The sequence below is a fragment of the Penaeus monodon genome, chromosome 6, assembly GCF_015228065.2.
Source record: "Penaeus monodon isolate SGIC_2016 chromosome 6, NSTDA_Pmon_1, whole genome shotgun sequence".
Classification (NCBI taxonomy): domain Eukaryota; kingdom Metazoa; phylum Arthropoda; class Malacostraca; order Decapoda; family Penaeidae; genus Penaeus; species Penaeus monodon.
The window spans coordinates 1,912,228-1,939,727 of NC_051391.1; the positions used below are offsets into that span (position 1 = coordinate 1,912,228).

A 27,500-nucleotide genomic window follows, 5' to 3' on the forward strand; every position below is an offset into this window, starting at 1 on the left:
GATCTTTTTAGCCCTGAGGGCCTCACACTTATCTCCCACTCCTTGAGATCAGACAAATAAGCTTGGCACAACTATGCACCTAACCTATATATATTTATATACAGATATATGCAGACATACAGAAATATATTGATATATATATAGCATAAACAGATAGATGTAGATGTAAAGAGACATATATAGAGAAATATATAGATGTATTGGTAGATCTATGTCTGTGTGTGTACATATATAATTCTTTCTCAGACAGATGCATGCACATAAATGTTTTGTAATAACAGATAACATTTCTCTTGTAATATGAAGTTACTTTGAATGCTGAACATATTATGCCAAGCAAAAATGGGGATATGACAATTTTATAACATCTTTGTATTAACCTCTTGTGTTGTATACAGTTTACAGGGTTAAAATAACATTTCAAATACTGAACTTCACCACTTGCAAGAAATACATATGAATACTATGCATCATGGGTGTTTAATCATTATGATATTTTCTGTCTTTTTATAGCTTAATACTATTTACATAAGAATATGCCTTAACACATTTGTTAAGACTATCTGATTATACTTTTGAAATCAGAAGCATATGTCCACAAGACCTTACAGCCACCACACCATGTTTTTGATCAATGGTCAGCTGATCTGGTAACACTGGGATATGTAAGTGGAACAAAGAACAGAGTAAAACATCTTGAACTGTTAAGTAGATACCCACTAATATAAGTGACCTGTCCCACACACAATGTTACTATCACACCCGTGAGAAACAAACTAGTTTGATGGTCGGAAACTCATGTGGACAAGTGTACATTGTTCATACTGTAACTATTGCAAAACATTCTAAATTTAATAATCTATCCACAAAGCAGTTGAATGTTGCACAACATTTCTATCAAATTTTGCAAGATATCACAGAAAATTTTCATCGGTCTATATGTATATACTACCATCAGATATGCTGCATCAGTAGTTCACATATTTTCATAGAAAGAGAAACAGCCATTGAACACCTCTGGTTTGTTCCCAGCCTGTTTTGGCACTATAACAAACACCAAAGTTGGTGAGCTGTTACACACAAGCATATGAATACTGTGGGCTACTTTAACATGTAGAAAACTCAACAAAGTAATGAGAACATGTATCAGATAATTCCCAAATGTTAGCTAGCTAGTCAGATCCAATCAGTAGATATTAAAGATATGGATATATTATTAATTAAGTAGAAAAATTAGATTACCTTTGAGACCAATATTAAGAGACCTAAACTAAGTATTCAGAGCATATTGATTCTCTTCACAAACAGGCCTACATCTCACCCTTGTGTCTTCAATCTTGAACCGTACATCTAAAATCACATTCTACTCCCAATGCTCCCACCAGGCATGTAAGGATGATAAACACCAGAAAAGGCACAAAACATTAAAAACTATAATCCCTACTTCAAACTCTTTCCCGAGCTGTGGTACATTGCTGCATTCAGATCTTAGCAACCACTACATTTCCACTGGATTATCCATGACTTGATAATATAATAATTACCAAAGACTGCAAAGTTGATTTACTCCTAATTTGGTCATACGTATCACAAAATATTTCCTATAAGAAACAAACTTAACGGGACAATGATCTCCAAATGGTTTATTATTTTGAAGCAGCATTCAGCTTCATAAAACCATTTTAATGAAATATTTTTAACAAGGAAGCTATGCTTTACTATCAAACATGCATATACTGTAATATATATATATATATATATATATATATATATATATATATATATATATATATATATATATATATATATATATATATATATATATATAACATACTTCAAAACTTTACAAGGTATACTGTAATTCACATGTAACATATATATATACCATTTTACAAAAATCTCAATACCAGTAACAAACTTTCACAGTGATTCCTTTTTTTGCATTTTGTATCAGTATGCCATAGCTGCATATATCCCTGAAAATCACAAATGTCATTACAAAATAGGCCAACTCACACCAAACACTGTAAATCCTACACTGTTTCCTTTTTTTCAATTAAGTATTCCACTTGCATAAAAAGGAACAGTAAACCGTATATCTAATCACACCAAATTAATGCAAATACTGACAATGAACTGAGTGACATGAACATGATGACGTGGATATGATTGCGTAATTAATGTGAGATGATGATGATTGCCAATTATAACTAAAAACTGCTTAAAAAGCCTAAAAGCAGGTGAGTAATTGTAATTGTAATAGTAGGAGTAATGATAATAATAATAATAATAATAATAATAATAATAATAATAATTAATAATAATTAATAATAATTAATAATAATTAATAATAATAAATAATAACAATAACAACAACAACGACAATCATCAAAATTATCAATTATAATCATACCTATAACAACACTCATAATAATAATAATAAAGAAAAAGGAATAATGGAAATTAATAACAAATAAAATACAGTAGAAAATTCACTAGACATATCCTTACCAAAATAAATAAAATAAATTGTATATTCCACATCATTATAATCTTTGGTGAATGGAGATCTACCTGCATGAATATATCCCATCCTACATTTACACTAAAGAGTATAACTTTCAAACAAAAGAGAGAGAGAACGAACAAGAAGAAAGATTGAAAAACTCAATGTGACCTAAAAGCAGTAACTGTTTGTGTGTGTGTGTGTGGTGTTTTTATGAGAAAGCCTTAGATGAAGTTGATTCACTAAAATATGCAAACAAGCCTATACATCTGTTCCTCGAAAGAATTACAGAAACAGAGAACTCCACACAATATTATTATGCAACATATAGCTCTAATATATCTGATGCTAGTATGTAATGAAAAACTCTTGTCATTTTCAAGCTTCTTCTCAAAAGTAATTAATCAATGAATTTTGTATCCTCCTAATCAGATCAGGGCAAGAAAGAGACTGTATTCTATAATTACTTAAATAATTTGTGTGATTGAAAAAAAAAAAAAAAAAAAAAATCCTTACATGCCCCTTACTAAAAGTACTTCCGACAGTCTTGTAATCAGCCAACAATCATTATGCATAAAATGTTTACCAACAAATTGTGGAAAACTCCATTCTGAGTTTTACTTGTCCGTTAACAAATTTCTACTTGACAGATTTTTTTTTTTTTTTTTAGAAATTATTAACAAATTGTGATTCTGTCTTTAAATAGCACATATTAGTAACTCTATTATAAATTTTACCTCTATTTTAGTATATTCTCTCTATATAACATTAACTGCAAAATACAAAATTAATATACCAGTATAAGTGATTATCAGTCTCATGTGATAACCACAGACCATCACATTAACATGCATAAGAGTGGTTTTGATTCTATATGAGCAACTGTTATGTATATATGAGAAATAGTTTTATATTTCATATGTTACAATGAGCATTACATCAGTGATATCCTTGAGTTGATTAGTCATAACAAATAAAAAGAAAAGAAATATATCTTAAATGAATACTTTGATGTCTGTTAGCTCATGCTGCCAACCTTTTGTAACAAATATTTCATCATTTTTACTAGTAAAGTTGAAATTTCCTGAATGCTTATCTTAGATAACTGTTATTATTCCATATTTAATATATATATATATATATTTTTTTTTTTTCAAAACAGTAAAACAATAACTCAAAAACAGAAGCTCATAGAGCAGGTCAATATTTCTCATTAACATGCATTATATTCATCTTCCAAATTTACTTGGAATTCATATAATATTTTCAACAAGAGATTACTTGATTATCACAATTTTTCTCCAGGTTAACATGGTCACATCTGCGTAGATTTTAAAATCCTTTCTGGCACTTCCAATTATCGTTCTTAAGATTGCTGAACGAGTCCTGAATTGCATTAAAATATTTTCAGCCATTAAGATGACTAGCTCATCTATTATCATTCATCCTTCACCGGTAATTCTGAAGACTGGGCATTTACAACAGCTAAAGCCCCCTTTACCATGAGTGTCAGCCAGTACAGCTGCGGAGCAAGCACTAATAAACACGACAAGTGACACGTAAGGGGGATTTTCGCAAGCGCTTGGATGTGTGTCGGTGCTTTTGTTTGCTGGCTTAAGTATGCTGCATACATGATGGGGAACAAGGCAATGCGGCACATGGCAAATATTGTCATCATGAGTAATCCATTCACCACATAAATCTTTGATTTCTTCAGGCCCAATCGGCTGAGAATCACTCTCGCATTCACAAAGGGGGTAGAAAGCTCCGTGCAGAAGAAACACCCGACGAAGAAGTGTCCCATGGGAGAATGGTACACCATCGCAGGAAACAGCACGAGAACTATGGTAATGTGGTGCACAATCATCAGCAAGTCTTTCTTGAGATAGGAAAACAAGCATTCTAGCTGGCTCTTCACGATGGCCTTGCTTGCTGCGTGACTGCGGTACATCGCCCAGAGGTCGTACACGAAGTACGCCGTGCCTATGGACGAGTAGTGCACGGCCAGGGGGTACTTCTCGCCCATGACGTCGTGCTTGCATGATACCACTGTGCACAGCCCCACTATCCCACAGGCAGCTCCTTGCACGCCCGAGACGAAGCTCTCAGTGATGTGGGCGCGATGGGCGTCTGGCAGATGACTAGTTCGTGTCCACAAACGTAACAAACTGGCGATCAACAGGTACAGGGAAAACCAGGCACCCAGCGCGTACACCCCCACTGCGATCTGCTTTTCCATCATCACTGGCTTCCTTCCTTTTCTTTTGGTTGAGTCTCCCCCTCCCTCTACGACCGTGCACTTCCTCCTCGCTACTTCCGTACGTGCTCTCGCATCAGCTCCTTACGCGTCAGCTGACACTCAGGGTTTGTTTATGTGGAATTGCGTCAGCGCTGCGACGGGGCTTCTGATTGGCTGGAGGGCGACGTGAGGCGGCCTCGGCCAATCAGCGCTGCCCCTACAACAGAAAACGGAGAGGATTGGATTCACGTTCTCTGTGATGGTGGGAAATAGTAGACTATTTTATTTTTTTATCCCAATTTTCAAGGGTTAATGCGTAGGGGGGTAATTGCGTAGAATCCGCTTCTGTCGTATGGGTAAGATATACGTGGGTATGGAGTAAGAAAACTCGCTTGTGTGTGGTATTTATATATATATATATATATATATATATATATATATATATATATATATATATAATTATATATTATATACATACTATATATTTATATATATTATATATATATATATATATATATTATATATATAATATATAATATATATATATATTATAATATTATATATATATATATATTATATAATATATTATATATATATATATATATATTATATTATATTATATATATAATATATATATATATATATATATATTATATCATATATATATATATATATATAATATATATATATATATCATTATATATAATATTATATAATATATATATTATATATATATTATATATATATATATATATATATATATATATATATATATATATATATATATATATATATATATATATATATATATATATAATATATATAATTTTTTTTTTTATGTATCAAGAAGGTACTTTGCAGTTTGTCGCATACTTCATATACTCCACACAAATTTCAGTGGTAACTTGTGTGCAAAGCTAAATTTTACTGGTTAATTACTTGGCAACTGTATATTTTATGGAACTGTCTTCTGATATGCTTACTCGTAACATTTAATGGTTTATATTTTCGAGATTTCTTCTAAAGATATATATGCTTCTGAAAGTCCATGTCATCTGTTTACTGCATGGAATACATTTTATTTATTGGTTTGTATGTTCATTCCATTTTCCACCAGGGTACCAATGGAAATATTTGTTTAATCCATATGACTTGAATAGATGAAAAATAGCTCCAGGGGGGTGGGAGTTTACAAAAAATAATAATAATAATAAGAGAAAAAATATAGAGAAAAGGGGAGCAGCAGCAGAAGTCTAAATGCGTTTTCGTAAATCTGAATTACCCTGAATGCTGCATGTTGTTATCAGTTGCTGGGGGTCATCTTAGTTTTGCCTTTATCTGACCACATTGGTTGGTATCACATCTAAACATTTCTTTTGTAGTAGTAGAAGGAATAAAGCATTGTAACTATGTCTACATGCATTTTAATTTAATTTGATAATGTTTTTTTTCAGTAAGTTTGATGACTTTCATGAAAGTTGTTTAATTTGTTTTGCTGTTAATTATTTGAGCAAAGGATTGTAGATTTCTCATCTCCGGAAATGCTCAAAATAACAGATTTTGTGATTTCATACATGTTTACATTTAATGCATACATATCTAATTGCATAAGACAAAAGTGCAAATGTAAATTTGCATATTTGCAAATCCTTAACATTTGTAGCAACAAACTACTAAACTTTCAAATTATCTGCATTCTCCTTGGTTTCTCCCTTTTCCTGCAGGAAAATCCTTTCCTCATATTAACCTTTACTAAATGTCATACAAATTGTTCAAAATTGATGATCAAAATAGGAATAATCAAAACACAGTATAAAATGTGTTAATATTTTATTAGTTTCTTCTGGCTGATCAAGAATGGAGACTAGCAAAATAAGAGAAAATAAAAGAAAAAGAAAAGAAAAAATAATACCCTGGAAGCATGAAAATGAAGATTTGCAGACCAGGCACGAGCCAACAGTTATTCTCCCATACATATATATAATATATCCTGTTTTTGTGTCTTTTCATAAATGTACAAAATTTTTCTTACAAAGTTTATGTCCAAGACCTGTACAAAATAAGTACATACATCTACATACAAATACTAACATTGTTCCTCTTTGTACCTCATGTTAAAAATACATGTGCAGTATCAGGCCCTACACATCTTTGGGTTGTTTGAAGGTTTCAATTTGACTATTCAAATTACTAGTTTATCTAAGCCTCTAAAACAGGCACGGAGTAAACTTCATTACTTGTGAATGGCACAATCTTAAGCAACCTTTGGCAACATTAGAGTGAACTCTTGACAACCATATCATAGCCTCCACTGATTTTTAAAAGTGAAATTGTGGACTAATTCATCATGGAAGAATAATCCTTAGAGCTTCCATTCTGCAACAAATACAATACCTTCTACAGGTACAGATAACTTTATGACCAACCAGCAGCAGGTAACAGGCCACCATAAAAATTTAATCTTTGGGCTGGGAAGGCTATGTTCAGCACCAATGCTTTGTTTTCCATTTATCGGATTAAAAAAAAAAAAAAAAAAAAAAAAAAAAAAAAAATACATTTGCTTCTTATGCATTTTGCAGCACAAAGTTGTGCAAATGCAGACCTGAACTGTAAATTCACTCTCTTCTCACTCTCTCTCTTTCTCTCATACATATATACAAACAATCAACAAACATGAAGTTATTTTTCACAGACATTCAAAAATATCCCAAACAATACAACACCTTGACTTACAAAAATGTGAAGTTCTTGAAAATTTCATAAGCAAACCAATATGACTTTCTTTGTTGATGTATTGGAATCTTAAAATAAGGGAATATTTTTCTATACAGTACAGTTAAAACAAAAACTAATGAATCAAATTCTTAAATAGATTGCAGTTTGCATACAAATAAATCTGAATGGCAACCAAATCTATAAAATTGTATTATCAAGGGAAGGGGAGTTTTTAATCAGTCAATGATGTAAATCAAGAGTTAGCTGAGTAAGTAGCTTAAAATGAACTTGGCAACTTGCACATCAATTTTGTATTTCTTCGATGAAAGAATGAAATATACATACAAGAGATCAATTTTTCATTCCAGAGGAAATGTGCTGTACAATGTACAAGAATATAAAGCTTGCAGTCCAGTCTTACTGTACAATAAAGAAATTAAAAGAGAAAACACTATCACACTTTCATATTCACCAAGGGATTCACTACCCTGGCAACAACAGGTACTGATGTCTTTACAATACATCCAACTTCATAAAAGCACATATGGCTTTGGGATTCTGATTTCAGTCAAGCAATCTATACAAAAAATTTAAAATAAAAATCAGTGGACAGGAGATTGGCAGTATTTGACAAAATAGGATAGTATGACTCATCCAGATATGCAAATGGAGTTGTTGAATCTAAGGCCACAGTCACATCTAAAGTTAATAGCACTTGAGATCAATGGTACATCATTTAAACATACCGCAAACCATGAACCCTAAATCTGTAAATGCAGGTGTATTGCAAATTCCCATGATTACTATTAATTTTGACCTCAATCATTGGGAAATACTGGGCATTTTCTTCGGTAACTGGGAAGTATTGAAGTGGATCTCCATTCTGGTTATACTCATAGCTTCCAAGATAAACTCCTTCATCACTCTCTTGCTGCAGGCCCCATACCTCAAACTCACGTGGGGCAGAATCGATTTCCCCCGTGGGTGACAGAGACTTGGGTATGTGCTCCAAGCTAAATCCAGTTGGTCGGACAGATCCAGCCAGTTGAATCACAATGTAGCCCTGAGATCCCTTGAATGCCCAGCACTGACCAGGCATGCGCCCCGGCTGGATGATGGTGCGAGGGGTATTTGTTGAATAGCGGTATACAGGGAATCCAAGAATGCTCACTTCAGCCTGGTGTACCTGAGAGATAAAAATAATAAATAAAATAAAATAAATAAATATATTATTTAATAAGCTTGATAGAAAACATATCTGAAAAATCCACAATAAAGTAAGCAATATATTCAAAGACAGTATAAGTGCAGAAGAGGATGCTTCTCTTATACTCGTTTCATCTTACCTGGTAACTCTCCGTGCAGCGCGTTGATATAATATTTCCTCCGGCAGTTTCTAGGGCATGATCCACCATTCCAGTCTTGTCTGCATCATACTTCATGAGTGCATCTTTAACTATCTGTATTACGGCAGATTCATTTAACCCTGCTGAGAATGCACTGCCAGATGGTACAAATGAAAAGTTTGATCCATTGTTAAGATTCTGAGAAATGTTGACTGTAGCAGATAGTTTCCCTTCTTCACTACTGTCTGTTGCAGAGGAGACTCCCATAATGGCAATGTTGTCACCTCCACTCTGCTGCAATTGTAAATAAATACTATTAGTTGAAAAAATATATACAATGCATGTACATATCCATCTAATCATGTCTGTAATATAAACAGTATATTCACTCCTACCTCTTTACAACTAGGCCTTGATTCCATATATATTCCTAAAGTGAGTCTTAGGCCTTACCTTTAACTCTTGATCACCTGCCTTATTTACAATCATTTCCACTGCAGCAGGAACTGCTGATGACACTGTCTCATTTACTGCAGCCTGTACAACTGATGGCAGGAGCGAGGCTACCACTTCTGGTGCAGCAGAGGCAACAGCTTCTGGAACTGCAGCTGATACTGCCTCAGGAACAGCTGTGTTGACTGCTTCATTGACAGCACCTGGTAGAGCTTCTGATACAGCTTCTGGCACAGCTTTAGCAACAGCTTCAGGAACAGACTCAGCAACTGCATCTCGTACAGCAGATGGTACAGCACTAGACACTTTTATTTCTACAGCTTCTGGTACAGCCTCTGCAACTGCAATCTTTACTGCAGAGTCAACTGCACCTGGAACAGCTTGTGCAACTATGTCAGGAACAACTGCTGCAACCATATCAGGTGCTGCCTTTGCTACAACTTCAGGTACAACTGAGGCAACTGACTTGGACACGGAATCCTTGACTGCCGAATCTACAGCAATGTTGATTTGGTCTGTAATCTGTACCTTTGTGGTCTCAAAACGATGCTGTAACTGATCTGTAATCTGTGTTCCCAGGACTTCAGCTGCTGCCTGAATCTGGAGATTGACTTGGTCTGTTACCTGCTGCTGTGCCTGGTCAGAGAATTCAGAATGCTGCTTATGGATCTCTGCTCGCAATTTTTCCAAAACAGTGTCCATTACCATCTGTGTGGTCTGTGCTATTGTCTGCTGTATCAGAACTCCTGAAGCTTTGTCTGTATCGGTCTCACCTGTAACAGATTTGTATACTCTCATAATTTGTTCCATAGGTAGGAAGGCAATCTCCTCTCTTGAATTATCTATCTAGTGTCCCTAAAATTGTCTTTATTTAAAATATTCAAAATGTCTTAAATCTTTTTGATCAGAAATATTGTCATATATCCTCTTGCAAGACTTGTAACCACTTTCTTGACCTTCAATTATGTTTAATTAAACATTAAAAAATCAAAAGAGGATGTATAACACTTATATTCCTGTACAAAAGGTATGAATGAGAATGAATTGAATATCTTCACAATACAAGAGATGTACTTGACTGATTTTGATTGTATCTTCGTCAGAAATACGTCGTTTCCGACGAAGATACAATCGAAACCAGTCAAGTACATCTCTTGTATTGTGAAGATATTCATTCTCATTCATACTTTTATACATTTGTCAACATGAATACAGATCACTTATATTCCTATTTTTTCTCACACATTCCCAATTCAAATTAAAAATGCATGTAAGAACTTATACCACGCACTTTACGATCTACCATTTAGACACACCCATTATTTTGAATATTTCTTAAAACGGATTTCCTCAGGTTTCATTCATTATGCATACGTATATGAGAACGTGCATCCTTTCTCTAGAAGTCTCATGATACAGACATAAATCTAATGCTTTTCTTTTATTTATTTATTTTATTATTATTATTATTTTATTTTATTTCTTTTTTTTATCAATTAAAGTTCTTATTCTCTTCATTATTTTCCTTGTTTCTTATTATCTATATCATTATTATTATTTTCATTATAACTCTTAGTATCTGCTTATAATCACAATCCTAATTACTATCATTATTATTACCATTATTATTATTATCATTATTATTATTATTATTATTATTATTATTATTATTATTATTATTATTATTACTATTAAAAATATCATCATCATCAGCGTTATCATTATCACTATTATCATCATTATCATTATTAGCATAATCATCATTATTATAGATTTATATTCTTATTCACTTCACTATTTTTCTTATTTCTTATTAATCTTTATCATTATTTTTCTCATTATTCTATTATCATTACTATTATTATCATTATCATTATTACTAATATCATTACTAATTCCCTTTTTTAAAAATTGATCGCTTTTACTTTTGACATGATACACTGAATAATATGTCTGAGTGATTTCATGAAAAGTTCTGAAGATCATTTTCACCCTCCTTAATCCATTACTGACAGGTAGCATTCATAGAGGCCCGGGCCTCGCTGCCGGGGGCTTATATCGTTGCCCTAGCATGCTGGCACCATATGCCAATTACCAGCACCCCCTGCGTTTCCTTCGTAATACTCAAAATTTTGTTCTTTCATTTTCATGATTTGTTACAGTGCTTACTTGCCAAACTTCCTGATAAATCGGACTGAAGGTATTTTAGTGTTATATAGAAATCCTAGTTGACATTATTCGGTCTATAGTCCGAATAAAATAAGCATGTGCGGCATCATGGAGTTGAAATGTCGGTTGTTGCATTTTTTTTGTTTGTTGCATGGTAAAAATGAGAAAGTGTTAAAACCGACTTAATCACACTTTCACTGGCAGAAAAATAATCTTTTGCCGTGATTGTAACAAAAAAAAACTCATGGCATGTGCATGCATCCTCTATGGCATGTGCGTACATGCCCCCGGCAGATGGTCCCGCCATGCCATGGCATGTACGTACATGCCACCCGTCGGCAATGGGTTAAGAGTAATTAGAAGAAGAAGAAGAAGAAGAAGAAGAAGAAGAAGAAGAAGAAGAAAGAAGAAGAAGAAGAAGAAGAAGAAGAAGAAGAAGAAGAAAGAAGAAAGAAGAAAGAAGAAAGAAGAAAGAAGAAAGAAGGAAGAAGAAGAAGAAAGAAGAAGAAGAAGAAGAAGAAGAAAATAATAATAATAATAATAATAATAATAAATGTTAAAGCATACCTTCCACTGGTTTCATCTGCATTGATGCCGTTAGCAAATTGAGTCTTGTTTCCAGCTCATCCTTGGCAACAAAATAGCTCTTCAGCCAAGCACCCATCTCTCCCGCACTCCAGGTATTCACTCCATCTTCTGCTCCTTCATCTTGAGAGGATGCTGGAAGGCCTAGGATGTCCCCAAGTAAAGTGGTGACGTGTCTCTCTACATCAGCTAACGTCAGACTGCTATTTTTGCAACAGCTCTTAACTTCAGTAGCAAGGTTGGTGTGGTCGGTCTGTTATATGGAAGAAAATAGCAAATTCAAGTAGACTGCATTCTAAATCAATTAGCATTCAATGGTCAACTTTTGACAATAATAACCCTTTGCATCTTATTCCATCCAAAAATGTTACCTGTAATTTGTTGAGATGAGTGCCAAGCAGGTCTATCTCCTTCTTGAGACCCGTCAACTGATCTTCATACTCTTGACGCTGTTCTGCTGATAGTTTCTGACTCTCCTCATTAGATCCTTCCATCTTGATTAGTCTTGTGCCCAACTAGTGTTCAGAAAACAAATTAGTAACAATATTTTGAAAGATGGATCCCTAGATTACACATTCAAAGCAGGATAACTTAATAAAAGACAACTCCAGGAATGATATTTTCTAACCCAAAAATAAACTATAAAAATATATAAGAATATATATATAAGAAATGAAGGAGAAATAATATTCCATACCTCATCCAACTGCTTGATAAGGTGTTCTTGATGCGCCTGCATAGACAAGATGTAGTTGTTGGTATCCTCCGTTATTGAAATCTTTGAGCCTACCTCATCTCGCAAGGCAGACGCTTCCTCTTTGAATGTGTTAAGTTCTCCTTCAACAACAGACCTTTGAAGAAAAACAACGCAAATTTACTCAACTAATAACAAAAAATAGCAAATTTATCATAAACTTTCTAAATCGGTTATCATGCTCTAATAGCATTATACCCACAATACTCACTTCACAAGATTTGATACATCATCCATAGTCAACTGTCCCTTTGTGGAACTCTCTGATGCCACAGCTGCAATGAGGGTTTTCAACTCCTCGCTACCCAATACTCGGTCCACAATTTCAACCACTGAGTGATTGTTCACATTGATATTCTGTTCCACTTTTGGAGTTGTGATGACCGTTTTACTGGTGGTTTCCTTTGTTGATTCAGAAGATCCATAAAAAGGTAAGGCAATCTGGAACAGAAAGCAAGAGAAGGGTTAATATATGAAAGTTGTTTAATTTTAAATAAACCTGTCCTTTTTTTATTAAGATATAGTAATCAATAATCTGAACATCATATTCTACAAGTATTTGCTAAAAAACTAACAAAGGGATATAGTGCCTTACCAGCTTGGCACCATTGGTCAGCGCCGAAGATGTTGTAACAGCAGCATATGAGACTGATGATGCAGCAGATGTGATAAGGCCAGTCACACCAAGGATCAAATATAACAGAAGATTCCACAGTCCCGTTAACAGGTAGACAACAAGAGAAAAGAGGCTGTAGAGGAGCCACTGGGCATAAGCAGCAGCAGAAGTTAGAGTTTCTCCAAGGGTCACAATAAGCCAGAGCCAGCTATTCCATAACCAATTTCCAGAGGTTTGGGTTATTTCAGTAGCACTTGCATATAACTGAGAGAAACTTTCCTTGGAGACGATGCTCGAGACCCAGCCAACTACGCTCCATGATTCCGTGGTGGTTTGGGCTTCATCCATATTGTTATTGGTATCATTGACAGGAAGGAAGAGGGCAGAGAGATAAGAGACACCAGAAGTAAAGAAACTTAGGATGGCTAGGCCTATATACTGCAGGAACCCTAAGACAATATACAGCCAGTCTAATGCAAAAGCAAGGCAGGCATACGTCACAGACCCAAGCCATGTGAACATGCCCGAAACTGATACCCAAGCAGCAGATACACCAGCAACAAATGCAGATCCAATCCATTCACACAAGTCTACGAGGGACAGCCAAGCAAGGCCAAAAACCCAAGAGATGCCAGATATTGATGAATGGGTCATGTCAGAGACAGAAGTCACAAGAAGTGTCAGGAATGAGGTTCCATCAGTTTCTTTGGGATCAGTAGCATCACCTGTCTTGGCACGGGACTGCAACAGCCACCAGTAAGCTGTTAGTAGAGAAAATTATCATTAGCTGGTCATTCTTCTGATAACATGAATCGAAATTAACTTTAACAGCTTTCCCTTTTTTATTTTGGTCCCGATAATAACATAATTACTTCATCCTTTAAATATCAGAAACAGAAATACACAAGTATGAACTAAAATATGATATACCAACAAATTAATCTGCTTATGCCTAAGTGACAATAAATAAATATATATATTTTTTTTTTATAGAGCATCTGTAGCTTGGAATCCTTCTTAAGCATCAGGCAACTAATTTAACTGCTTTCTTGGCTCATGTTATCAGGTGAATGCTTTACAAGCATAAAAGAGGGGATTTTTTAATCTTGGTAACCATATCTTAATCGAGAGGAAATCTTAACTTAGCAGAAAGCCCCCTCTACACAAATATTAGTAACACATCTCATACATACTGCTATCATGCAGTCTGATTAACATGGCACATGCAGTTATAAAACTTTATAGGTAATACTTCAACTATGACAGCAAACTACCACATGCTAATCAACATATCATACTTTAAAGTGCACTACAGGCTGCACTTATTTTACGAATGCCAACTAGCACTTATGTGTAAACCAATACTCATTTTAAGGATGGGCATTGGTGATTCCCATAATACTATCTTAGAGGAATGAAAAGAGACAAGATAAAATAAAAGAGCTTCCAAGTTTGTTTGATTTTTTTTTTTATCAGAGGAAAGGAAATATTCAAGTTATTAGAGAATTATTAATAGCATTATTAGTAGATTGAGTACTGTTGGTTGGAGAGCTTGGTATGTTGCAACCTGAAAACAACAAATCAGCACAAATAACCTTGATGAAAGAGGAATATAAAAAAATTAAGCATGACGTTTATATCTCCTTGAATATCAGAGATTTACCCCTATTACTGAACTGTGGACTTTTCTTTTCTTTTCTTTTCTTTACATAATACAACTGGTTGTAAAGGAAACATGGAAAAATAACTTATATCATATCATATCAAGTAACTACCTTTCTTTTTCTCTCTCTCTATCATCCAATATCATATTTCATCCCCAAAAGAAGGGAAAAAACAAGAATAATCACAGCAAACAAGCAAGTCTTATTCCATTTCATTACTGAAGCAAAGAAAGGAAAAAAAATCCAGCAGCTAAAAGACAAAAAGATTTTCTCCACAGTTTCAAGAGCTTATTCTCAAGATATCAGCCCTTAAAATAGAACACACAAAGCCACACACAGCTTAGAATATAAACTTGAAGCTCAAATATTCTCCTTGTTCTTATGTAGCAGTGTGCCCTATCAGATTTTAGGTGTAGTTCAAAGTTTTCCACAATGTTTGTAAACAAATGTTAGTTACTACACATTCTAACAAAAATAACACTAAAGAAAACTAATATTCATCGCAATATAATGATTTAAACCTGCAGTCACATCTACTTTGTGCAAAACTAGTTCCTGAGTATCCAACCTGAACATCAAATACAACCAAAAAGATATTGTGGATATAACAACAGCTCTATCTTACAGAAATAAATGATAAATGAGAGCCAAACCCTATACACAATTTACTCTGAAACCTAATCTACCAAACATTTATGAAGCAGGCAGGATGCGCTCTTCACAAAATGGGGAGAAATAACTAAATTCCCTAAATGATATTCTGGTGGGTGATCCCTTTATATGAATCATAGAATACATCAAGTGCTTAAAATACGATATATATACTGTCCACTATAGTTTTGTGATTTTTTTTTTTGCACTTACAGGTTTTAACAAGTGTTTAGCCACCAGGGAGCCAATTATTAGATTTCCCTTTCCTTGTTTGTTTGTTTTTCTCTAGTTAACCTAAAGCCACCAGGGATGTCATATACGTCATGCCCACTGTAAGTTTAATTTATCAATTCCTTTTACACACAGATGGCTCCACAAGTACTATGTCATCAATAAGCCAATTATGAGTCTCGTCTGTCTCACCTGTTTACCCTTTGTTTTGATTTTTGGAAATATTTCTTGATATCAAATATTGCTGTTAGTAATCCCAATAACAATATAATAATTATAATATCTATAATAAATATAACAGCATTGATTCTCACAGCATTACTAAAAAAAAAAATCACAAGGTCTACTAATTGACTCCTTTGTGGCTGATCAGTTGCCGAGCCATTTCACAAAACAATACTACAGTGAACACAACATTTTCCTGGTGACTTTGGGGTTGCATCTCTTGCCATTATATTTACTGACTATATGATTATTATAATGTCATTAACAATACTAATAACAAAAAATATAAAGGATTTTTTACAAAAATCAAAGAAATTGATAAAAATGTGAGATTGGTAGGACTAAAATTGACTCCTTGGTGACTATGTCCTTGTAGAGCCATCTATGTGCAAACACAACAAAGAAACTAAAAGCACAGTGAACATCACACATATTTCTGCCACCCCAGCATCAATAAGTTAAGCTCATCAGTTCCTAACAGTTTTAAATCTATTAGCATTTATTATTTTATTTCAAATCATTGGTGGTTCTTAAAAGTTTATTTCTCTGTTTTTAAATCAGAAGCCAAATTGCTCATTCCACAGAATATTATGCAGCTAAAACATTTTTTTCTGAACTACAATCTTTCTCTATTATTTGAAAAAAGGTCATATAAATTCATAAATAAATAAATGACAAAATAACCAAACAGCTGTAGCACAGAGCTGATACAATATCAAATCTTCAAAATTGTAGTTCAAATCACCAGAACTAAATAAATAGGATGAACATAATTGTTTATTTCTTTAAAGATATGTGAAAGAACTTATTTATCTGAGAGTAAATATTTGCATCTGAGTGGAAACCATAAACTGCAATTCTGATTCTTTCCATATCCTCTTAATTCACAGTTCCCAAAATTACATTCCCAGTAATAATAAGTAATCATAATAAAAATCCATATTTCTTAACCCCTATCAATATGCTTGGATTAAAAATATGGTTTTAGTGGGCCTTCTGAAGCATATTGACAATGTAAATGTCTTCCACTCAATCATTTTTTAATAAGGTGGCTTCACTTACACACAGAATTAACGAAGTGTTGATATAAATATGCATGCAGCATTACACACTGAATGGAGGAACAACAAGCAGCGTCAACTCACCCACAAGAGCCAATAAGAGGAGCAGGAGCAGCAAAGGGATCCAGATAAGAATGGGGTTCTTCCTTAAGCGTTCCTTCATCGATTCCCAGTACTCGGTTGTCGAGGTTACCATCCTCCTTCGTGTTGTGTTAATTCTGGATATGAACGACGACTGAGAGGCCTTCTCTGATTGGGAATCCTCATCGACTTTATTTGAGGTAGTGGCTGTAACTGCTCTTGTGGCCATGGCTATCACTGATGTGGTCATTATCATTGTTATTCGCACCACAGTCTCCCAGCTCTTCTGACTCCATGCCACAATAGTATCTGGTTATTGCAAAGAACTTATTAGTAATTTTTATATTTTGTGCAAATACATATACACACTAAACCTTCAATCCTGTCTACATTAACAAATTGATTCAAGATTATGACTATGTTAACCAAGTAATTCTCGCAAAATTAAAGTTATTACATGAAGGCAAAAAGTTGACAAAATAGTGAATGAAAAATTCTCATACAGTTATGAAAAAGGGAAAACAGTTACTTTTGGGTTTCTCATCTTCTTCCTCAATGTCTTCAGCAATGGCCCCCTTTGCCAAAGTGTAGCCTCCTCTGGTATTTTCAGCAGTGAGTGATGATCTGTTTCTCAATGCAGTGAGTGGCGTTGAGGATCGGCCAAGGGGTGTTCCACCTCTTGCCGTCAACGGTGTTGCACGAATTGGAACTGTAGACTCACTGCCATCATCAACATCACTATCTGCATCAAGGCCACGATGGAGGGTTCTTGTGGTTGTGTAAGCTGTTAATGAAATATTACTTGATTTTAGGAGACAAAAAAAACAGGTATAAATTTAAAACGATAAGCATCTGCTTGCATGCAATGCTTCTCTGATACAATTGGTATGCCTACAACTGTGATAACAGTACTGAACTTTCTATGGCATTCCATGGAACAAAAGATGTATGATTCTAAAATGTTCCATAAAATCTACATCTGATCAATTACACTGTACATATTTTTAGTGCAACAAGTAACGCCTTATCCTGACAATGAGGAGGAGGAGGAGGAGGAGGAGGAGGAGGAGGAGGAGGAGGAGGAGGAGGAGGAGGAGGAGGAGGAGGAGGAGGAGGAGGAGGAGGAGGAGGAGGAGGAGGAGGAGGAGGAGGAGGAGGAGGAGGAGCAGGAGGAAGAAGAGAGAGGAGGAAGGAGGAGGAGGAAAGAGCAGAGAGGAAGAGGAGGAGAGAGGAGGAGGAGGAGGAAGGAGGAGGAGGAGGAGGAAGGAGGAGGAGGGAAGAGGAGGAGGAGGAGGAGGAGGAGGAGAGGAGGAGGAGGGAGGAGGAGGAGGAGGAGGAGGAGGAGGAGGAAGAGGAGGCGGAGAAGGAGGAGGAAGAGGAGGAGGAGGAGGAAGAGGAGAAGGAGGAGGAAGAGGAGGTGGCAGCAACAGAGGCAGATGTATCATTCATATACAAATTATGGAAAAGGAATAAAATTTACACACACAAGGTAAACATGTACTTACTTGAAGATGTTATTGTTCTGCTCATCGCTGTGCCATTTGACTTGGGCATGACATCAATACTTCGACTCCTACTGGATCTTCTCCTGGGTATGATGAGCTGTTCCTGCGTGTCTTCAGCATCGCTGGTATCTAAACCCACAAAAAAGAGGCTTCATAAGTACAATTTTATTTGCAGGATTTACTTTTACGTGATTAATATTACTTTGCTTCACGGGGTAATAACAATATAACATCTAGTTTTATTTTCTCTAAACTATTTTATATTCAAATCACAAATATATTACTCAATAAATATATATGGCCATAAAAAAATAAGGCTTACAATCACTGAGGACAAAGTCACCTATGCATAAGGTATATGTATGAAAAACAAATAAAAAAATTAATACTACATGGTACTTGACCATCATTTTTGAAAGCATATGAAATTTACAAAGAAAAAAATTATGTAATATTAACCTCTATGGCCACATGATAAGAACTTGATACAAGAAATCAAATGCTGTAATAACTGGCAAAAAAAGAAAAAAAGAACAACTCTCTTATCTTAAAACACAACTACCAACTCTGATCTACTTAAAAGCCCCTTCCATCAGCGTGATGTACAAATAACAGAGGTACGAAAACAGTGCAAACACTTTACCTGACAGAGCATCCATGGACCTAAGTACTGCTCGGTTCCTGAGATTAAGGCTACTGGTTGTGAGTTCACTATCTAACCCAGCGGTTGAGAAATCTGGGGATTTGAGGTAGCCCACATTCCCACCCCTAAGAGACCGACGGGACATGTTTGGGGACCCGATCTTCCGGTCTGGGGTCACTCGATCACGGTAAGTGAGTGAGGTACTATAGGTGTAGTCTGACTTGGGTTGTTGTCTGGAAAAAAATCAAGAGAAAAAATATAATCAGTAAATTGCACATAAGTCTATCATATGGATGAATATATTTCATTCCAAACTAAAAACTGTTTCTAAGTCCAATTTAATTTCTTTTTCTCTCAATTGCCATTTCCCTTCGCACTCCTTTGTAACAGAGAACAGGATCTGCTACTGCCAAACCAGAAAAAGTCCTTGACACATACTCTACACATATGCACATTCAAGCTTGTTTTTCTTGTTTCTTTTTACCCAAGAATAATTTGATGTACTTTAGTCATATACATGCCTACCTATTACCAAAACAAATAGAATTCTTCATAAATAAAAATATTAATATGTGAGGGTAAAAAGTGTAAAGCATATAATAACAACATCAAAAAACGAGTTGCATACATAATTAAGACTACAGGCTCAGTACTCACAGAAAAAAGTAAAAAAAAAGAAAGAAAAAAAAAGAAAGACAGAAAAAATAGAATAAAGAAAGAAAGAACAAAATTGAGCCTTACAATAACTTCAAAAATAAACAGGAAAAATACATATATTTTACAGTTTTGCGAGTGGAAAGCCTGCACCGTTTATTCCATTACTATAAACTGGACAAGAAACTGAAGACTATCAATCAGAAAATAAATATCCCTTTTTTCTCTGGATTTGGCAACCACAACTTCAATTTACTTTCAAGTTTCATGTAACCTTATATACTGTATACTGAGCATCCAAAAGCACAATCCAGAAGCAAGCAAAAGTCATCTAAAATGACAGTAGTAATAATACAAGTAATAATAACTATAATAATAATAAAAAATGGTTTGATAATGATAATTGTAATAGTAATTGTAATAGTAATAGTACTAATAAGAGTAACAGTAATAATAATAATAATAATAATAACAATAATGATGATGAAAACAATAATGATAAAAAAATAAATAAATAAATAACAATAACTGTAATGAAAATGTATGATGAAAAAAAAATAATAATACAATGTAAATAATATTAATAACAATAAATATAACAACAATAACAATGATGATGATGACAACAAAAAATGGTTTCCATAATGATAAGAATAATTACAAAAAACAGCAATAATAATAATAATAATAATAATAATAATAATAAAATAATAATAATAATAATGATGATCATGATGATGATGATAGTAATTTCAATAACAATAATAATAACAATGACATTAATGATAAAGAGATAATAATACAATAAAAATAATATGATAAAAAACAGATTAAAATAATAATGAATGACATGAACAAAAGTAATAATATATAATATATAATATATAATATATAATATTATAAAATGATTCCACTATCATCAATAATTGGTTATCATTCCAGTAACTCTAAAAAAGAAAGTGCTTATCATTCTATAGGCTGCCCACCACTCAGAGGTCACTTTCCCACAGCACAGGTTGTAACACGAGTACAGGTACCGTATCAAATATCTATAGGGCCAAACAAGTTGTGAATTGGGATTATTCTTCCTAATGCTATCAGGTATCTGATCATAAGGTTGTTCTATTAACGATGTGTGTTTTTATGTGTTTGTTTTTTGTGTTTTTGATTTGTCACATTGTTTACACACACACATAAATATCTAATATCAAATAAAACCCTATACACACTAAACCCTCCTCACTCACACACACACTCCTCACACTCACTCACACATCCACTCACTCACTCACTCATTTCACTAAACCCCAAACATATATATATATTATATATAATATAAATTATTTATAATAATATTATATTATATTAAATATAAAATTATTTTAATTATATTTTAATATAATATATTATTAATATATATTAATATTAATATCTTATACATATTATATAAAATAATATATTTTATATAATATTATAAAAATATATATAATATAAATTTAATATATAAAAATTTAATAATTAATTATATATCATAATTTTAATATATATAAATTAATATTTTAATAAAATATATTATTTATAATATATATAAAATAGTAATTTACATTATATATATTATATATTATATAATATATATATTATATATATTATATCTTGTATATTTTTTATATTTTATATGTAATTATTTTATATTCATATATATATATCTATATCTTATTATTTTTCTATTATTATTATATATATATATTTTTTTTTCAATTCTTCTATTTTTTAAATATTTAATTTATATATATATATTTTAATTTTATATTTTTAATTATATATTCTAATCTTTTATCTATATTATATTTTCTTATATTTATTATATTTCCTTTTATATGTTAACTTTTCCTTAATCTTTTTTCCCCTTCTTCTTTTTATTATTATTTTCTATATTCATATATTATTTATATTTTATAATTTTATTTCTATTTCTCTTACTATATTTTATATTTTTTATATAATTACTAATATATACTATCATATATCAAATACATATTATCTATATATATATGTATATATATATATATGTATATATTTATATAATAATTAAAATTTTATTATTATATTATATATTAGGTATATTATATAATTAATTATATTTATAAAATGTATATATATATATATATGTATAATATTATATGATATATATTATATATATATATATAATATATATATATTTATATATAATAACTACATTAAATTAAATTATATTTATATTATATTATATATAAAAAAAAAAAATGAAGAGAAGAGAGAGAGAGAGATAGGAGAGAGAGAGAGAATAGAGAGAGAGAAAGAAAGAGAGAGAGAAAAAGAGGGGAAGGGGAAGAAGAGAGAGAGAGAGAGAGAGAGAGAGAAAAAAGGGAGAAGAGAGAGAAAAAAAGAGAGAAGAGAGAAGAGGAGAAGGAAAGGAGAAGGAAAAGAGAGAAGAGAGAAGAGAAGAGAAAGAGGAGAGAGAGAGAGAAAAGAGAGAGGGGAGAGAGAAGAGAGAGAGAGAGGAGAGAGAGAGAGAGAGAGAAGAGAGAGAGAGAGAGAAAAAAAAAGAGAGAGAAAAAGAGAGGGAGAAGAGGGAGGAAAGAGAGGAGAGAGAGGAGAGAGGAGAGAGAAGAGCGAGAGAAGAGAGAGAGAGGGAGGGGGGACGGGGGGGGGGAGAGGAGACAGGGGGGCGGGAGAGAGAGGAGCGGAGGGGAGGGGGGGGAGAGCAGGGCGGGGGGGAGAGGGCGGAGGGGGAGGGGAGAGGGGGGGAGAGGGGGGAGGGGGGGGGGAGGAGGGAGGGGGGAGGGGGGGGGAGGGGGAGAGGAGGGCGGGCGAAAAGGGGGGCGGAGGGGAGGGGAGAGAGGGGAGGGAGACGCGGCAGGCGATGAATGGGGGAAGAGGGAGAGGTGAGACTGGAGACCATAAAGTAGAAGAAGAAGAATGCGAGAGCTAAGGATAGAAGAGAAGAATTAGCATAAATAAGTGAGCGAAAAAAGGCGCCTCGCACACCTGCCCGCGAGCACTGACACCTTCCCTAACGTCCTGTGTGTGTGTTTTTTTTTTTTTTCGACCGTCTCGTCTCGTTCTCGTCTCACTCTCCGCCTTAACGACTTCCTTCCGGATTTCTGTGGCAAGAACTAATCGCCTACCCTGCTTTAAACTCAACCTGCTGCCTCCCAGGACAAGGTATTCTGGCAAGGGCGCGCCTGGGCAAGGGACTATAAATACGGTCCGGTATACCCCCCAGGCGGCACTGTGTATGTAAGGGGACCGAGTGAGGTCCTGTCAACCCATGCAGTTCTACTTCATCCGGCCAACCTTGCTCTCTTGACGGTTGACATGTAATATTTTAAGCCTTTTTTGTATTTGGTCTTATGAAACTTGATTCGTTTTTTTCTTCTGATTTTCTGATAACACGCTTTACACGTATATGTTTTCCGCTCTTTCACAACACTTCAGGATGACAACTGAGGAATGACAATGGATGCAACCCAGCCACGTGGATAATGTGCCCATGTCTCGCATTCTCTGACGATTCCTATGCAACGAGTATCGCTCCCCCGCGCAGCTTGCACGTTTGCACTCCTATACCGTTACAGAAACACCAACGTAGACTTGTAGAACCTGTCTCAAGTTGGTATTTCCTTTGCTTTGTATTGTAAACACCGCACACCCGATTCTATATTTCAAAACATAATTCATAGCATAGACGTTATAAAAAAATCCCAAATATCAAACCATAAGCCTTAATAGTAAACAAACCCAAGGCGTAATCTTGGAAATACCCACCATAAAAAATCGAGTTTCATCCTTCCCTGCCTTCCTGTACAATTAACAAGTTATCGGCTAAATGCATTACACTCAACAAATGACCTCAAAACGCGATCCTTCCATCCAATGAGATTTCGAAATCAGACTTTCCAAAACCGACCAACGGTGAGGTATTCCGATACGAATTTGATCGGGCTGAAGACACTCGCTCTCGCACCACAAACGTTTAACATGCACTCGCACATCGCCTTTCTCCGCACCCCCACCCTTCACCCTCAAATTCACCCTTCCGGAACCCTGCAAACCTGTGCCAGCTGTCGTCCTCCAGCTGGGCTCCGTCGCACACAAGGCTCCTTCAGGCGAGAGGTGCGTCGCAGGCCCTGACTTCCCCCGACTGTCACTCATTACTGGCACACGAAGCTGCCTCGATCACGACTTCCCAGACCGCAGGAGTTGTTGCACTGCCTCCCGCTTCCCGCACGAGACAGACGCTTCCGAGCCGCTAAAGAAAACGGGAACTGGGTCGAGATGTGGCTCTCGCCCCGCCGCCCGACCGCCCGACCGCGTGACAGTGCCGTGGAATGCCGGCCGTAACGTTCCGAGAGTGAGATCAGCAATACAAACTGTGGCCGGTGATAATGTTGACGAAGCGCTTCACACACATTCAGCCCCATCCCTCACTCACTCGCTCACTTACTTCCTCAATCACTCACTCACTCACTCACTCTTTTTTCATTCAGTATGTTCGTGTCTAGCAGTTAATGAACGTGATCTAAACAAAACCGACACTCATGTCTACTAGTCAACTTATTAAGAATCCATGAAACACCAATCCATTAACTTCATCAGAAAGCCCACGCTGATAATGAACACTGCTCTGCCAGGATAGGCTTGAGGCGCCCCAGGCTCGAGAGCAGGAGCCAAGGCACAGAGCAGCGGGGAAGGGGCTGCCTAGAATCCCGAACAGGTCAAGACGAGCCTCGGCCGCGCCCCGCCCACACGGCCCCCACCTCCGCCCGCCTCATACGCTAGCGCCCCGCTCCGCACTCCGCCCTTGCTACTCCTTCCCACCGAGAGCCTGCACTTGCCCTCCCTTCTACTTACGTTACAGAAGTATGTATCTCTTTTCCCTCCGAGGCGGAAGAAGGGAAGGAACGTCGTGAGGAAAACAAACCCTCCTTTTCACTTGATCGACTTCGGGGAAATCCCGCCTTGGCAAGTGCGTCTATTCCACCCGTGCTCTATGCAAAGTCTTCGATATCTTTGACTCTCATCCGAAACGAGCTTCGAAAACGTATTCAGAAGTCACTATTCCACGCAAGCACGTCCGAATTCCACGACGTAAGACATTCCACGCGGGCCCTTTTTACAATCACCGCCAACCCTCTTCCAAAGCAAGTCCTCTCTCTCCCTCTTCTCTTTTCTCTCTCTCTCTCTCTCTCTCTCTCTCTCTCTCTCTCTCTCTCTCTCTCTCTCTCTCTCTCTCTCTCTCTCTCTCTCTCTCTCCCCCCACTGCTACTGCCACTCTCCGCACAGCGTCCGCGTCTCGCTACCGTCCGCTCAGCCTCTGAACTGACCCCCACTCGCTCTCTCTCGCTCCCCCCCCCCTCCCTCGGCTCAAAGGAAACACCTGTCCGATCCGATACACGAGCGATTTTCTGACTGAAATTGGGAGATTGACAAGGTTCCAATTGCTATATTGTCAGCGAAGTCTTTCCGAGAGTTTACTATCCATCCCTATGAGAATATACGAACATAGATTATATATATATATATATATATATATATATATATATATATATATATATATATATATATTACAATTCCTATCCTCCAGGCTTAATGATGTTGCAGATCCAAGAACAGGTCCGTATCTCGCAATATTACCCCCCCCCCATCAACGCCACCAATCCTGAACTTAACCCCCGCCCCTCCCCCCCCTCCATCAACGTCACCAATCCTGATCCCCCACCCCCACCCCGCACCAGTTAGGAACCCCCGCCCACACGGCTGCGTAACCTGATCTTGCGTCGCACCAACCTGGTCTCCTTACAAAACAGATTCGCACCTGTGCCCCCCCCCCCTCCCAACCCCCTCATCCTAACCCCATGGATCCTAGGTAAATTCAGCAGTTGCGCGCGTTCGTGTGTGCGTGTTGTGTGCGTGTATATGCGTTCAACAACGTACAACTGTGCCTCCGTCAACTTCTTCGAACGCACTGATGGAACAGCCCCAGCGACCTCACCTTCGCCCCCATCTTGGTCTTGGATTCAAACCGCTCAATAAAATCTCACTTTCAACTGACGTTACAAAGTATGTCACTATTTACGTCATGCCACAAAGGGAATTTCATGTTTTAGAGCACGCGTAGACATTAAACTATGGAAACGTGTCTTCCACTAGGCTCCTTGTGATTGGCGAAAGAAATAATTGAACTTTTAGTTAAGATTAAAATATAGATGAATCCTTATCCCAATAAACTGCTCTGTCTAAAGTCGTAATCGTAGAGTAAAATCACGCTCGATCAGATCAGGAAAGAAGACACGTTTACAAATATAAATAAATAAATACATACACATACATAAATATAAATACATACACAGACATACATACATAGATAAATAAATATAAATACATACACGGATACATACATACATACATATATAAGTATATATACATACATGCACTTATAAAAACAAAATCTATAGAGACCAGTCCTAGAAGCGGGCGGCGGAAGGGAAACCGCGAGTGGGTGGGAAGCTGTCTGGCCGAGGTCTGGCGAGGGCTAATACAGGTAAGTCTTGGAAAAAAAGAACGGTGAATGAATGACCTGTAAATGAACGGTAAAAATAAATAAAAAAATAAATAAAAGCATACCAAATAACCGTCCTAAATAAATAAAAGAGAACTCTTTATGGGGATCTTTTAATTACGGGTTTCGTGCGGACAAATGAACAATCGAGATCTTAAATCGAATCTTATCTCCTGCATCACGTGACTCGCTCACATACAACAGAACACGAGAAACACAATACCAGGTGTTAAACAACTAACCATAACAAACAACTGTTTCACCTGCCACAGGGAATCAGACTCCGAAGACAAAACAGAAGAGCAACGGTCTCGAATGTGTATATATAACATGAAGGTACCAGCATATGCGAGAACAGCTGAGCGATAGGCTACAGCTGTCAAGAGCTAGCAGCAGGTATCATTACGCGTTGGGAATAGCTGGCTTCGTTGACCAACAGACATGGATATGAACATGATATGAACAGCGGTAAAGGAAGGTAAAATATATATTTATACATATTTTCTTCCCAACTCAGTTTCTAGCCTAAATACACAAGTCTCGATGCATTTTTTGTTCTGTAAATTCAATAATGTGTGAAAAAAACAATAAGGTGCATTATCACAAGAAATATGCAAGAATAGAAAAAGAAATAGCTATAAAAATGTTCATAAAAAAATAAGAAAATAAATAACTTTGAAATACGGCATAAAAAAGGTACAAACAAAATGGCAAATCCTTCTCAACCTCAAACAAAAACGAACAATCCAGAGGGCACAGTTTCACTTCCCTTTCCTGTAAACGCACACTCTGCTTCCCGCC

At 35.7% G+C, this 27,500-nt stretch overlaps 2 protein-coding genes across 2 annotated transcripts in view; both read right to left on the reverse strand.

Moving 5' to 3' along the window:
* Positions 1-3,149: 3,149 nt before the first annotated feature.
* LOC119574139 (TLC domain-containing protein 3A-like) lies at positions 3,150-4,858 on the reverse strand. The gene has a single exon (XM_037921225.1). It carries the CDS (start codon positions 4,746-4,748, stop codon positions 3,945-3,947), a length of 804 nt encoding a protein of 267 aa, XP_037777153.1. The 5' UTR covers positions 4,749-4,858; the 3' UTR covers positions 3,150-3,944.
* A 1,700-nt stretch (positions 4,859-6,558) lies between these two features.
* LOC119574140 overlaps positions 6,559-27,500 on the reverse strand; it is a gene marked incomplete in the record, with an annotated part of 83,467 nt that continues 62,525 nt past the window's right edge. Inside the window, 12 exon segments of the mRNA XM_037921226.1 lie at positions 6,559-8,646; positions 8,807-9,100; positions 9,260-10,032; positions 11,996-12,266; positions 12,385-12,528; positions 12,711-12,864; positions 12,979-13,208; positions 13,363-14,144; positions 17,300-17,605; positions 17,826-18,080; positions 18,802-18,930; positions 19,445-19,677. Coding sequence (XP_037777154.1) covers positions 8,197-8,646; positions 8,807-9,100; positions 9,260-10,032; positions 11,996-12,266; positions 12,385-12,528; positions 12,711-12,864; positions 12,979-13,208; positions 13,363-14,144; positions 17,300-17,605; positions 17,826-18,080; positions 18,802-18,930; positions 19,445-19,677 — 4,021 coding nt within the window.